This window comes from Trachurus trachurus (genome assembly GCF_905171665.1).
Source record: "Trachurus trachurus genome assembly, chromosome: 13".
NCBI classification, from domain to species: Eukaryota; Metazoa; Chordata; class Actinopteri; order Carangiformes; family Carangidae; genus Trachurus; species Trachurus trachurus.
The window spans coordinates 311,536-326,685 of record NC_139892.1 but is presented as its reverse complement, the minus strand read 5'-3'; the positions used below and the strand labels follow the sequence as shown (position 1 = coordinate 326,685).

Genomic DNA, 15,150 nt, shown 5'->3' with positions numbered 1-15,150 from the left:
ACTAGTTCTCTATCTGGAAGCGCTCGGTGTCTACTACCTGCTCAGATTCCTCCTCCATGTCCCTCCGTGTCCCTTCCTGCTCTGGAGACAGTCTTCCTCCTCCTCCTCCTCCTCCTCCTCCTCCTCCTCCTCCTCCTCCTCCTCCGCTGCGCTGCTTCCTCCAACACATTCACTTACATATGACAGTTTGCAGGGAAATTCTTTGACAATCATCGGGCTGTGTGTGGAGTCTTGTGGAGTGTGCAGCATAAATAGCCGGGGCAGAGCCGCGCGCGCGGGCTGAGGTTGTGATGGGGCTCGTGGCCCTGACGGTCGCTGGCACGGCGGCGGCGCCGATTGGCCGAGCCGCGGCGTGACGTCAGGAGGCTGGGAATAAGGCTGGGCTGGAGCTTTAGGAGCACAGACCAGACAGTGTTAGTGTTAGTGGAGGAGCCGGCGCATCCCAGCAGAACACGGAACAGGAACAGCACGGTGGTGTGTGTAGCCTACTGGAGACTGAGGGCATCCCAGTATACACACACACACACACACACACACATACACATATACACACACTTTCACACACATAGACCAGCACCTGCAGCTCCAGGACCAGGAGCAGGACCAGGACCAGGACCAGGACCGAGTGGATACCGGTGGATCCGCTGCCATGTCACAGCGCGCTGCGTTGTGTTGTTGTGTGACAACTCTGCCCTGAAAGCGTGTTACTAGACGCTTCTTCTTATTCTTCATCTTCTTCTGCTTCTTCTCCTCCGGCCGATGCGTCAGCGCCGGGACAGGCAGACCGGCTCCGCTGCTCCTCTCCTCCTCCTCCTCCTCCTCCTCCTCCTCCTGCGCTGAATCCTGAATCTCCATCTCGGTGGTTTTCTCTCCGGATACTGACGGACTGGTTTATTCCTGCTGGTTGCTTCTTTTTTTTTCTTTTTCTTTTTTTTTTTGGCTTTTTTTCTTCCTCCAGAGAAGAGGAGGAGAGAGGACGCTGTCGCCATCCGTTCCTGCCTCTTTCTTTATTTCCTTTTTTTTCTATTTTTCTTCTGGACGCTGAGCCTTTTACGCATGCAGGGAGAAATCCGTGGTGACACCTGATCGACTGGCTGCTGCTGCTCCGCGCACATTGACCCGGGAGCTGCAGGCGGAGAGAGAGCGCAGAGAACTCGGTCAATGCTCGGCCTGTGCTGCTGTTGATTTGTTGGTTTGTGTATCTGTGTGTGTGTGTGTGAGTGAGTGTGTGTATGAGTGTGAGTGCGTGTGTTCGTGGTGAAGCCATGGTCCACTGCGCCGGCTGCGAGAGGCCGATCCTGGACCGCTTTCTGCTCAACGTGCTGGACAGAGCCTGGCACGTCAAGTGCGTGCAGTGCTGCGAGTGCAAGTGCAATTTGACTGAGAAGTGTTTCTCACGAGAGGGAAGACTGTACTGCAAAAACGATTTCTTTAGGTAAGCCCGGGAAACTCTGCAGCGGAGTGTGTGTTGAGCTGTGTGTGTGTGTGTGTGTGTGTGTGTGGTGTTGGATACAAAGACATTTCAACAGGACGGCGCTTCGCTTCTTCAAAACACATGGAGACACAGGAGCTTCAACTAGATTTAACTGCAATAATATTATTATTATTAATACTAATACTAATACTACTAATAATCATTTAGACTGTTCATCATTTCATTTGTGCTTCATCTTCAGTCTTATTTCTAACTTTAAATAACTTAAACTCCTTATAAATAACCAGAAAAACTAAACTAATGTTCATAATATCAGACAGGTTTAAAATAACACCTCCAGAATACTAAAAATAAAAATAAAAAGCCTATAATAATAATATTTTTAATAATAATAGCTAATAATAATAATAATAATGGTGATGAGTTGAGCTCATGTGTAGTAGCAGCGACAGATATCTACACTCTGAATTTATTTAGATATTTTCTATTCTTTTCTTTTCTGTTTTATTATTTCTTTTCATTTTATTTTATTGTATGTCCTGTAAATAAACTGGGGGGTTATAGGGGTAGATGTAGATGTAGGTGTAGGTGTAGAGGGGGGGCGGCCGGTCCGTGCCTGTAGGCGGGCGCGAGGACTTGGAGGCGATAAGCTTTGATTAAGAGCGGGTAATTAAAAGCTTGTTAATTTGAATTCTTATGCAAAACAACAACAAAAGAGAAGCAGCAACATTAAACGCGTGTTCACTCTCTCTCTCAGCGGGGGGAGGAGAGAGAGAGAGGAGGGGGGGGGGTGTTAGGAAATCGAGGAAATCACACTTTGGGGTGTTTTTTTTTTTTTTTAAACAGCGTGTATAGAGGTGGAGGGTAGAGGGGGGGTTGGGGATCAAACCCGCGGCCAGAGGAGCCGCTGCTGCTGCCGCTGCTGCCGCTGCCCGGTGTGTTTGCTCAGTCCGACTGAGGAGGACGTGATAAGTGGATTTGAATAGTAAACTAGTTGAAAAGATCAAGTCCAGACAAAGCAATCACACACTGCAGCCAACAAGCACAGCACACACACATAGAGACACACACACTCACACATAGAGACACACACACACACACACACACCACTCAATACACATTGTTTAACGCTGCGGTCAATGGCACAACGGCTGCGGTTTATTATTCTAAAACCAACCTGCTGTGAGTGTGAGTGTGTGTGTGTGTCTGTGTGTGTTTGTGTGTATATGTGTGTGTAAGGGCTTTAAAAAAGAAAAAGAAAAGAAAAGGAAATAAAAGAAAAACCAGAACCAGAACCAGGATCCGTCTATTTCCTGAACTCCACCGTCTAAAAAGGTTGAACAGGAAGAGAAACTGAAATCTGGATTAAAACGATGCGACTAAATGAAGTCAGCTTGTACAGCGGAGAACCTGCTTTAAGTTTTATTTTACAAATAACATATATTCAAACTAAATAGTAGGCTAATAATATGTATAAAGTCAGACTTCATATTTTCCTTTACAGTCAAAATATTTATTCTGTCACTAATAATATAACTACACTGAAAATGCTTTTAAAATTATAGCTGATAATATAGAAACTATTTGGCTGATATTTCTATTGTTAATACTAATGTTATTGTCTTGTATTATTTTTTATTATAATTACAGTATTATAAGGAGTACCGTTAGTACTGTTATTGTTGTTAAAATACCAGAATACACCAAAATACTGAAGAGGGAGCCTGGATCTTGAGTTTGGAAATGTGAAAAAAAACGCTCCTAAAATACGTTTTTAAAAGTTTGATGAAATTGTCTTTGAAATATCCTTAAAATAATTGAAAAAAAATAAAATAAAACATAACATAACCTTTTTGGTTTTAAATACAGAGACGCCTTCTTTTGCTCAAAATTATATTTTCATTATTTGAATATTAAACGTAACAGAAATTGTTTCCTATATATATATGAGTAGTAGACTTTAAACGCACCTGTAAAGTGTCCAGTCTATATTATATTAATATTATCATTACAGTAATATTGTCTTATTATTATTTCACTCAGTCAAATCTACATGTTTTAAAATCTGAAGCGACCTCGGTCTGTAAAGCTGCTGCCTAGTAGTCTGGTGATTGGTTGAGATGTTTTTGGTTTTTATAATAAATGTAAATTATTATTATTATTATTATTATTATTATTATTATTATTATTATTATTATTATTATTATTATTATTATACTACAATGGTCCTAACCCCCTCCCTCCGTCCTCCTGCAGGCGGTTTGGCACCAAGTGTGGCGGCTGTTCGCAGGGCATCTCTCCCAACGACCTGGTCCGACGCGCGCGCAGCAAAGTGTTCCACCTCAACTGCTTCACGTGCATGATGTGCAACAAGCAGCTGTCCACCGGAGAGGAGCTCTACATCATAGACGAGAACAAGTTCGTCTGCAAAGACGATTATATCAGCAACAGCAATGGAAAAGACACCAACCTCCTCTCAGGTGAGCAGCGCAGCGCAGCGCAGCGCCGGGCGCGAGGCGGACTAAAGTGTGATGGATGTGGAGCGTTGAGCCCCGCGGTGGCTTCATCATGAGGGGGAGAGGAGGAGGAGGAGGAGGAGATGAAGCTCAGTGTGTTTATGATGTTTCTGAGTCCGTTTCATCTGATGTTGGACTTTTTATAGGAGAATAAACCCAGAGAAACGAGCTCTGCCCTACAAACATTTTTTTTTTTTGACCAATCGAAAGTGTGGCTTATTCTCTTCAATCTGGTAGAATTTGATATTGGTACTGCTAAAATTTCCACAGAGTTATTGGGGCTTTTATTTTGCTGTCCAAGGCAAAGTGCCGTATCTGCAAAGAGTAACTGTACTGTACTCCCTATACGTAATTTACTATGATTCCATTGGAGTAAAACCAAGGCCGTATCTGCATTTTTTCAATATATATATATATTTTTTGTTATTGGGTTGTGTTATTGGGCTTTTTATTTTGCTGTCCATCCAAAAAAAAGCACTGTGAAACCAAACCAAAGTGCAGTATCTGCACCAAAACCAAGGCAAAGGGGCAATATATGCCATAAAATGGTCACAATTGGTCAGAAAGACAAACTACAAAATACATTTAATTCAGTCCACCTTTATCTAATCAATTATAGACTTGTTTCTTGTTTTTTAGTTTTGTTTCTGGGCAAATTGAATCGTAGGCAACTGGACTTGTCTGTATTTGTGTGGGAAGACGTTTCGCCTCTTGTCCAATAAGAGGCTTCATCATCAGTTCGTATACGCGCAAGTCCAGTTGAAAAGAACGACGACCTGGATGAATGAGAATATCCATAGACAGTATAGACAGTATAGACTTGGTGGTTATTCATAATTTGATGCTTAAACCTGACGATGAAAAACACAAAAAGCTGTTTTTCTCAGTCCGGCATTGCACCTTGAGGTGTTAAACACTCAGTTTTAAAGTGGATCTGGTCCTGACTCTCCATCCCTGTCTCTCTCTCTCTGTCCCGTCGCCATAGTAACGGCGTGCAGCGACCCCAGCCTGTCGCCGGACTCTCAGGACCCGCTGCAGGACGACGTGGTGCTGAAGGACACGGAGATCGCGGCGCTGTCCGACAAGGAGACGGTCAACAACGAGAACGACGACCAGAACCTGGGCGGGAAGCGGCGCGGGCCCAGGACCACCATCAAGGCCAAGCAGCTCGAGACCCTCAAGGCGGCCTTCGCTGCCACCCCAAAACCCACCAGACACATCAGGGAGCAGCTGGCCCAGGAGACCGGCCTCAACATGAGGGTCATCCAGGTAACCATGGAGACACACACACACACACACACACACACACTCCCTCTGGCAGTAGAAGTAGGAAGGTTTAACTCAGACTATCACATTATGTAATCTAACTGTAATGGAGGATGAACTGCATTCTGTGTTTCATTGTCCGTTATGACGAAGCCAGAACACGGAGTTTTTGTTTCAGAAAATGCAAAATGTGAAACCTGAGTTGTTTTGGGCTGATGATGATGATGAGGTAAAGTTGTAATGGTTCTTCAGAAAAGAAGTCTTTACTATAGCTGCTTTCATAAAAAAAAAAGTGCTAGGTCAAAAAGAAAAAGTGAATTATTTACGTGAATTCCATGTGGTTTTTGTTCTGTTTTGTCTGTGCTCTGAACACATAAAACATCAAGAGACAGATGGACTGGACAGAAAGTGCTGCAGTTCATGAAATAAATAGAAAGTAAAAAAAAACATGAAACTAAAAACACATCATTGAAATAGTTTTAAAAAAGAAAAATTAAAAACACCAAGAGCAAAATTTCCTACAGGTTAAGAGTAAATATGGAAATAAATAAAAGGAGGAGGAGGAGGACTGAGGGTCTGGATCGCACCTTTTTTATTTTATAGGGTGTCACGCGCCCATTAAAAGGTGTGATGTCACAGCTTATATTTTATGGAGAACCCCCCCCCCCCCCCCCCCCCCCCCCCCCCCCCATGCCAAAAAGCTGCCAGACTCACAGAGCCACGACCGAGCATGCAGCCATCCATCCATCCATCCATCCCATCATCAGGGAGGAGGAGGAGGAGGCTCCACCTACCCCCCCCCCCCCCCCCCCCCCCCCCTCACATCGTTCACCCCTCTTTAAAGGCCTCTTCCCCTCAAACTGCGCAGTCACATTGAATTCATTAAGCCAAAGATTTTTTGGCGCGGACTGACGATGAGGAGGAGGAGGAGGAGGAAGTGTGGGGGGGGGGGGGGGGGGGGGGGGGGGGGGGGTTGATTTGGAAACGGGTAATTTATATGGGTTTTTTTTTTTTTTTTTTTAATTCTTGGCGCCGGGTGGAGGTAGAGAGGAGCTGGCACCGTCACGTCCAGCGACCGCATTTATCCGCTGAGACGATCTGATCTGCAGCCAAGTGGAGAGAGAGAGAGAGAGACCCCCCCCCCCCCTCCCCACTCTGAGACACCACAGTTTAAAAATATGACTATTATTGTTTTTAAATGAATGATTTCATACAAGACTTTTATATTTAAGGAGATTTATTTTCAGTCATTTCTATCTATCTATTGTTGGAATATAGTGACCGAACGCAACGCGCATCTGCTGTTTTTATTCTTATTAATATAGTTTTTATTCTAAGAGCAGGTGATTTTTGTGTTTTATTTTTCCGGAGGGGCGGTGACAGGGACAGTGACAGTGACGGGGGCAGCTCAGATCAGATCAGAGGTTTAGCATCACAGATTAATAGCGATAAAGTGAGAGTGTCTAATATGTATGAGCACTAAGAGGAGGGAGAAAAGCGTAATTAACGGAAGCCGAGCCGGCCTATAGATTAGGAAATGATAACCTCTACGCGCCCGGTAATATATCGGTAACAACCCTCCTATTAAGTATTAATTGGAGATTTGAAGCCCCCCCCCTCCCGCTGCCGCCGCCTCCAGCCGGAGTAAATGGAGGGTTAAAAGACCATTAGGGAGGTGAGATGATGGGATGGCGCTCCTACAGACATAATTGGGCCGCAGTTCGTTTCTTTCTGCCGCCGCCGCAGCGCGGTTATTTACTCGGAGCAAAAGGAGCCAGTAACACGGTGCAGGTGCCAAGGTAAATATGACACCTAATTACACTGTCTTTCTTCTGGATGGAGTGGGTGGAGGGGGGGGGGTTGTAGTGTAGTGGGGTTACACGGTGAGAGGGGGATTTGCATATTCACAAAAAAAAGAAGGCGCCAATTTCTTTGTTTGTTTGTTTTCATATTTATTTATTTACCCCCTCCCCCTCCATCATCGACTCTTCCTCTCAAAGAATATTGACGTGCAATCAAAATGGCGTCAGCAGCGCGCGTTGCACCTCTGCCACGAAGTGACCCACATATTATATCACATATAAATAAATATAAATATACATATATATTAATGTGTGTGTGTGTGTGTGTGTGTGTGTCCGTGCAGGTGTGGTTCCAGAACCGACGGTCCAAAGAGCGGCGCATGAAGCAGCTGAGCGCGCTCGGCGCCCGGAGACACGCCTTCTTCCGCAGTCCGAGGCGGATGAGGACGCTGGTGGACCGGCTCGAGCCCGGGGAGCTCATCCCCAACGGGCCCTTCTCCTACTACGGAGGTACGAGAAAAAAACACTACACACCGACTCTATTTTATGCTTCATTTTATTTTTTGTCATATGAAAAATCCTCATTTTTTTTATAATTTAAAATTCATATTTGCATATTATTTCCTTAATTTCCTAGATAGATAGATAGATAGATAGATAGATAGATAGATAGATAGACTTTATTGAACATGAACCCAACTAAATTTACATAATAACAACATGTTATAATAAAATAGTCGCAAAAATGTAAAAAGAAACTGCACGTTTAAGGGATTTAAGGATTGTTATTAAAGCCAGTTATTTATTTGTCATTTACACTATTTTCATATTTTTATACTGTAATTAACAAACCTATATATATTTGTTCTCATCTAATCTAGTATTAAATATGAAATAAGAGCATTTTATTTAGGTTTTGTGTCAGGGAATTAAAGCCGGTGTTCTTTCTAGTCCATAAACTAAACCAACAGTGTCAGTGTCAGTGGTGTTGTGTTGTGTTGTGTTGTGTGGTGTTGTGTGGTGTTGGGGGGGTCGGCTCCTCTGCAGCCTTTGGTGGAAGTTTTCAAGTGAAATGAGTTCACATGTGACTGATCTGATATCACACCGGCTTTGAAATATCTGATCATTTTCAGAGGATTTCATTTGTGCTGCGGCCTTTTGTCTTTTCTGCTGAAGCGAAAAGAAAAAGTCTAATAATATTCTGCTGAAGTTAAAAAAGAGAAAGAGAAAGAAAGAGAGAGAGAGAGAGAATGGGTCTCTGTAGGTAGAATCGCTGATGAAATGGCCCCCACTTTAATTAATTTTGTGGCCACGTTGTTCTCCCCACCCAATTGCAGTTTTGATTTAAGTGTAACGCGCTCTGTGACTAATGTAGCACGGCGAGGGTCTCTCTCTCTCTCTCTCCCTCACTAATACAAATCAAGCTATGTATATTCACTCAACGTCTGTGTGTGGAATTATTTCTGCTCAGCCATTGTTCTCCGCCAGACTCCCCCCCCCCCCCCCCCCCCAGTGGTGGACAGTAACAGAGTAAATTTACTTGAGTACTGTACTTAAGTACATATCCAGAGGTTAATTTCTAGGAAGGCTGAAAAGTACTGGTTACTTTCAGCTCTTTTTCTAAAATCCTATTGGACACAAGCTGTGTTTGTCAGAGAAGGAAACCCTAACCCCTAAAAGCAGCACATCAGTGCAGCTGCTTTCAAAGAGTTCATTCTCACTAACAAGAGTTAAAAGCTCCTTACATTCATTTACAAACTATTAGAGTCATTCACTGATGTGAAGAATAAGACATTTACTCTGACTCTCACTTTGACTTCAAGTACATTTAATTTACTCTTACTGCAGTAACATGTCGACTGAGCTACTTTTACTTGTAACGGAGTAAATTTTGACCAGTAGTATTTGTACTCTTACTCCATCTCTGCCCCCGCCTCACTCCTCTCCTCCCCTCTCCTCTCCTCTCCTCTCCTCTCCTCTCTTCTCTCTCTCCTCTCCTCTCCTCTCTCTCTCCTCTCCTCTCCTCTCCTCTCCTCTCCTCTCTCTCTCCTCTCCTCTCCTCTCCTCTCCTCTCCTCTCCTCTCCTCTCCTCTCCTCTCCTCTCTCTCTCCTCTCCTCTCCTCTCCTCTCCTCTCTCTCTCCTTGTTGGATCTACAACAGATTACCAGAGCGAGTACTACGGCCCGGGAGGGAACTACGACTTCTTCCCCCAGGGCCCCCCCTCGTCGCAGGCGCAGACCCCGGTCGACCTCCCCTTCGTGCCGTCCTCGGGCCCCACGGGAACGCCCCTGGGGGGGCTGGACCACCCGCTGCCGGGACACCACCCCTCCAGCGACGTGCAGCGCTTCTCCGACATCATGTCCCACCACCCGGGAGACTCCCCCAGCCCCGAGCCCGCCGGCATGCCGGGGCCGCTGCACGCCATCTCCTCCGAGGTGGTGTTCGGCCCCAGCCCCCCCTTCACCTCACTGTCACTCAACGGCAGCGGATACAACAACCACCTGTCCCACCCCCCCTCGGAAATGAACGAGGGCACCGTGTGGTAGCTCTGAGACCGAGCAGCAGACTCTATTACTGGAGACGGGGGGGGGGGGGGGGGGGGGTTGGGATCCAGAGCAGGGACATGGATATATAACAGGGTTCACTGCAAAAACTCAAAATCTTTCCAAGAATATTTGTCTTATGTCTTGTCAAAATGTCTCATTTCTAGTCAAAACTAATCTCGTTCCACTTCAAATAAGACTCATCACCTAAAAATGAACTTGTTTTTAGATCATTTTCACTTGTTTCAAACAATTAAGTAGAAAAATCTGCCAGTGAAAAGTTTTTGTTTTTGTGTTTGTAATAAGAAAGAAAAACTTGCTCCACTATCAGATTTTTCTACTTATTTCAATTGAAAATCTGCTTGAAAAACGTAAAACGTGTCTAAAAAGAAGCTGCTTTTTAATGTGATGAGTCTTATTTTTAGTAGAATGAGATTTGTTTTGACTAGAAATAAGACAAATATTCCTGGTAAGATAATTGAGTTTTTGCAGTGTTTAGGGGGGGTGGGGGGGGGGGGCAACACGACAGCGTTAAATCATCACGATTTTTCAATTTCTGTTTGTTTTTTTGGTGTTTTCATATTTATTTATTTATTTTTTGTTGTTGGATCTGTGTGTGTGTGTGTGTGTTGGCAGTTAGGGTGGTGGGGGGGGCGGCGTATCTGGCATAAAGATTATGCTCACAAACATTGTCTTCAGTATTGTTGTTGTTGTTGTGCGGGTGTTGGCCGACCCCCCCCCCCCCCCCCCCCCTGCATTCAAACCGTGGTGGTGGACTTGGACAAAAACACTTGGGGAAAAAAAACACAAAACGACAAAAAAACAAACAAAAAAGACAAAAACTGAGCGAGACTGCTGAACTGCCCCACCACCCCCCCACCCCCGCCCCTCCTGAGTCCAGCGTAGCGACCAACCCCCCCCCCCCCCCCCCCCCCCGCAGCGTTTCTAAAGATGAAATCTGCTGTTGTGACGTCGTCGGGGAACGTGGAGCATCGATAGCTACTGTCAAAGACTTCACTAGCTTTACACAGAGAGAATAAAAAGGAGGGGGGGGGGGGGGGGGGGGGGGGGGGGGGGCTGACCTGGCGCTGCAGCATTCAGACGATGTTCCAGGCACTAGACACGGCCCTGGTGTTGATTCAGAAGCTCCTCAGACCTCTTTGCCTCTCAAGGCTCTGCCATATTGACACTTAACCTTTTCTGACACGGCGTTGTTTCCCAAGGCCGGAGGACGTGATGCTGATTTACTTTTCTTTTTTTCTTTTTTTTTCTTATTTGTTTTGGCCACCGTCTGGACAATTTGTTATTTTATTTTATTTTTTTGTTATTATTATTATTATGAATTTCATAATTTCCACCAAATCTGAAGAAGAAGGTCGGTCGGTCGCCTTCAAAAGGCAAAACTAAGACTAAGAAGAAAAAGAAAAAGAAAAGAGAAAAAAAACCCTCTATGGATTGCAAACCCTTTATTTAAAAATGGAAGCGAACTTGAAATGTTGAAATGAAGTCTACCTTCTAAAAATCTTCTTCTACCGGGGTTCTAAATATGGGACTTAGAACAGTCAACTGTTTACGTAACCTATTTAATTCAGGAGTCCAGAAGTCTCGAAAACCTTGTTTTAGAACCTCTTGATCCATATAAAAATGTTCCAAGCAACCAACCAAACTTTTGTATTGATTGATTTCATTTATATTGTATGGAGATATAAAAAAGAAAAAAGAAAAACAAACAAAAAACAAAAAAAACACACACATTTGCTGGGGTTGTGGTTCACTGTGCTAGTTTGTACAAGATGTTGTTTACAAAAAAAAAGGTTGAAAAAAAGAATAAAAACACGAGTAAATAAAGTAGACATTTGCCAAATTATAAAAAAAAAATAAAAAATAGCACAAATACTGTTAAAGTGCTTTGCACCATTATCTGCAGAATGTGTTGAAGTGTTAAAAAGGAGTAATTGACTTCTTAATTTTTTTAGTCTGCTAATACATTCATAAAATTGTTAATATAAACATACTTAGACAGGTTTTATTTTTGTGTCTTCAAAAAGGAGAAAAATCCAAGCTATTAAAAATTGATGGTCAAATATGCAGCTAGTAGCTGCTGCTACATCTCTTTGAATATCGAGCCCTCATGATATGTCTTTTAATGTTCCAATAAACCTAAGCTTATGTGACCTCCAGTGCATATTAGACCATTCACTGTATAAATACAACATGTTGACAAAAATGTGTTTCTAATAAAACTAGAAAATATGCTGATGAATTCTTTTTAGCAGATTGTCTTTATGACACGTACAGTGTGTTATGTATCAGGCGGCGGCGGCGGCGTGGCCGTACATCATTGGGGGGGTGGGGGGGGGGGGCTCTTTTACTTATCAGGCCGGTGTCGCTCATCCCATAATGAACGCTTTTTGTCCACATGTCTTGGGTGTTTTCCGGTGTGTGTGTGTGTGTGTGTGTGTGTGTGTGTGTGTGTGTGTGTGTGTGTGTGTGTGTGTGTGTGTGTGTGTGTGTGTGTGTGTGTGTGTGTGTGTGTGAAATAATGGGCCTGTGCAGACGTGGTGACAGGTAAACATTTGTTAATTCTGATTAATGGGATTTAAAGGAAAAAGTGTTGAAACTGAAACAGTCCGAGTGAGAATGTAAAAGCTGTGAATCAGAGCGGTGGAGGTTTGTGACGCTGATCTCACGTCTGCTTTCTGGTTTTTTTGTTTTTTTGTTTTTTGTTCCTGCTGTTTTTGCTTTTTTGGATCCTGACACCTGAACGCCTCACAGAAACATGTTGATGTTGATTTGACTTTTCTCTCTCTGTGGTGGTGGCGACTTCACCACTTGTGCTGATGCCACGTCGTCGTCGTCTTCTCCTCCTTCCGCCGGCCGGCCGCAGCTCGACAGCTCATCAGCAGCAGTTAGCCGAGCAGCTGTGAAGGACAATGATGAAATCGCCGTGACGACGGCTATCCTGCTTGTTATGCTTTTATTATTAGCCGCTCCTACATTATTATTCCCCTGCAGCTTACTGTCCTCGCAGTGCGGCCGGCGGCTGCAGCAGGAGGAGGAGGAGGAGGAGGAGGAGGACTTCTCCTAACTTATTTCGGTGAACACAGCCTTAATAATAATCAAGCGGGGCCAAACAGCGAGGCAGAAGGATGGAGGAATTATTCATACTTGTAGGGAAATGAGCGGGGCGGGGGCACGGAGGCTGGAATCTGGAGGAAGCGTTATCTCTCTAACCCTCTGCGTGCAGTCAGGACTGTACGGCATCCAGCCCCCCCCCCCCCCTGCCTCCAGACTGTAATCCACCATGAATTAATCATGGTCTTGAGTGTTAACCAAGCTCGGGGAGGTGGGGGTGGAGGGTCTGTGTTGAGCCCCGAGGCTTAGCCCCCCCCCCCCTGTGGTAACACCGTGCAACCGGCAAACTGACCGCCCTCCGGGGGCCGCAGGCAGCTCTTTAAATTCAAATCTGCTATTGATCGCTCATCAGCTGTTGGGTGCAGGCTGACCTTGTAGTCACGACCACGACGACGCAGGGAGAAGTAAAAACCAGCCTTAAGAGCGTTTAACGGCTTTTTAAAATGACGCGTTTTAAATCTCTGAGTCAGGATGTCTGAATGGTCGTCCCCCCCCCCCCCCCCCCCCCCCTGCTGAGGAGGGGGCCGTAGGGGATGTGCATGTGTCTGATGAGAGAAGTGGGGGGTGGTGAACAAAATGCCTTGTAGTCACGACGACACAGTGGTAAAACAAGCCTTAAGAGCGTTTAACGGGTTTTTAAAATTACGTCTTTTAAAGGGACAACGAGGAGTTTTGGAAAAGCGAAGTGTTTTCACACTACATTTATGAGCCTCCGCACCGTGAAATTCTTTGACTGGCGCAAGACAGACTCATGTTTTCATTCATCAAGAATTAAAGTCAGAGGTTGGAAGACGATCACATACCGTCGTAGTTCCCACCATAAACGGAGATTCGGCGGCGTTATTCTCATGACTCGCCACGAAACCGAAAGTAAAGAAACGCCACCACTAATAATAACAAAATAACGATAGAGACAAAACGATATATTTATCTAAAATGGACCATTAACAAGTGGTAACGTAGATTCATCCACATTAATGAGACTTTTTTATTGTCACAGAATTTTTCGTTCTGCCGATGGAGAAACTCCTCATTGTCCCTTTAAGAGCGTTTAACTGCTTTTTAAAATGACGCGTTTTAAATCTCTGAGTCAGGATGTCTGAATGGTTGTCACCCCCCCACCCCCCGCTGAGGAGGGGGCCGTAGGGGATGTGCATGTGTCTGATGAGAGGAACAAAATGGTTTACTTTAGGGTGCAACATGGGGCCAAAATATTGAGCCAATAGGAAGCTCGGGCCCAGCGGGCGAACATGGAGATACTAGCGGGGGGGGGTTCTTCCAGAGCCCCCTCTCCATACGAGCTGCATTTGGCTGCTGGTCGTCGATGCAGAGTGGCTCAGCTGGAAGTGAACCCTCCTCTCTGAGCAAACGTCGCGCAAGCAGCACACAAACACAAAACACATGGCACCGGGCCGCCGTCCTCCTCCAACAAACCACATGGTGAGGAGGGAGGAAAGGAAGGAAGGAAAGAAGGGAGGAAGCTGCTCGCCTTGGCTGCAAAATGAGGAAAAAGTGCTCTTAATCATGGGAGCGGTGCAGGATGCTCGGCCTGAGGGGGATACGACCTGATGAGAGGCTCATGAGCTGCTTCATGTGCTTTTATGTCATTTTATTTTGTATTTTATGTTTAAACCAGGAGGAAACATGAGCTGAAGAGACAAAGAGAAGAGGAAGTCAACGCCTGACGCAGCAAAATGAAACAAATGCACTAACATGCGGCGCGTCGTTTCATGTACAGTGTTTTATTTCAGAAAAGCTCAGGAGGTCATGAGTCGACAGAGAAGGTTTCTTTTCTTCTTTTTCTCCCCCTCAGATTTAAATTTGTGGTATTTAATGATTCAGCTCAGACTTCCCTCACTCAGTTGGGAATAAACCGGTGCAGCCTAGAAAAACTGATTTGACCTCAAAGCCGGAGAGTCTTCGTCGTCGTCGTCCAGCAGCGTGTCACGTCAATCACGACCTCCCACCCATATTCCTCCTCAGTGCCGCAGGTCAATGGTGAGAAAGCCTGTGCACGATGTGTGCAGCTGCAGCATCATGGTGAAACAGTTGAGATTTTAATGAAAAGACGTGGACGGAGTAATGACATGAACAACCACACCCACAGTATGATGAAGACAAAGTGACAAGACGACGACTCCAGGACTCAGTTAAGAGTCCTAGTTCTGGTTAAACCAATGACTAGTAACTAGTTCCAGGGAGAATGGAGGCTCTCTGCCTTCCACCTAGCGTCTCTTGCTCTCGTCTCTGTGACACCGCCACACAAACGTAACGTGTTAACCCGTAACCCGTAATCTCTTGTTGATGACAGATAAGACTACACAGATATACACATGGTAACATGGTAGATGATAAATAACCTTACCCACCGCTCCATGGATTGATTTCTCACCGGCTTCGTTGTTGGAAACAAATGCACATGGCCAGGAAGAGGGTTAGCAAAACGAAAAGCG

General features: G+C 45.0%; 1 protein-coding gene across 1 annotated transcript; it reads left to right on the top strand.

Annotated features, from left to right (window-relative positions):
• Positions 1–1,265: 1,265 nt before the first annotated feature.
• LOC310995281 (LIM/homeobox protein Lhx1) lies at positions 1,266–9,565 on the top strand (the record flags this gene model as incomplete). The annotated part of the gene is made up of 5 exons (XM_083984293.1): positions 1,266–1,435; positions 3,692–3,915; positions 4,937–5,220; positions 7,364–7,529; positions 9,180–9,565. The coding sequence occupies 5 exons, from the start codon at positions 1,266–1,268 to the stop codon at positions 9,563–9,565; spliced, it is 1,230 nt and encodes a 409-aa protein (XP_083840419.1).
• Between the last annotated feature and the right edge of the window lie 5,585 nt (positions 9,566–15,150).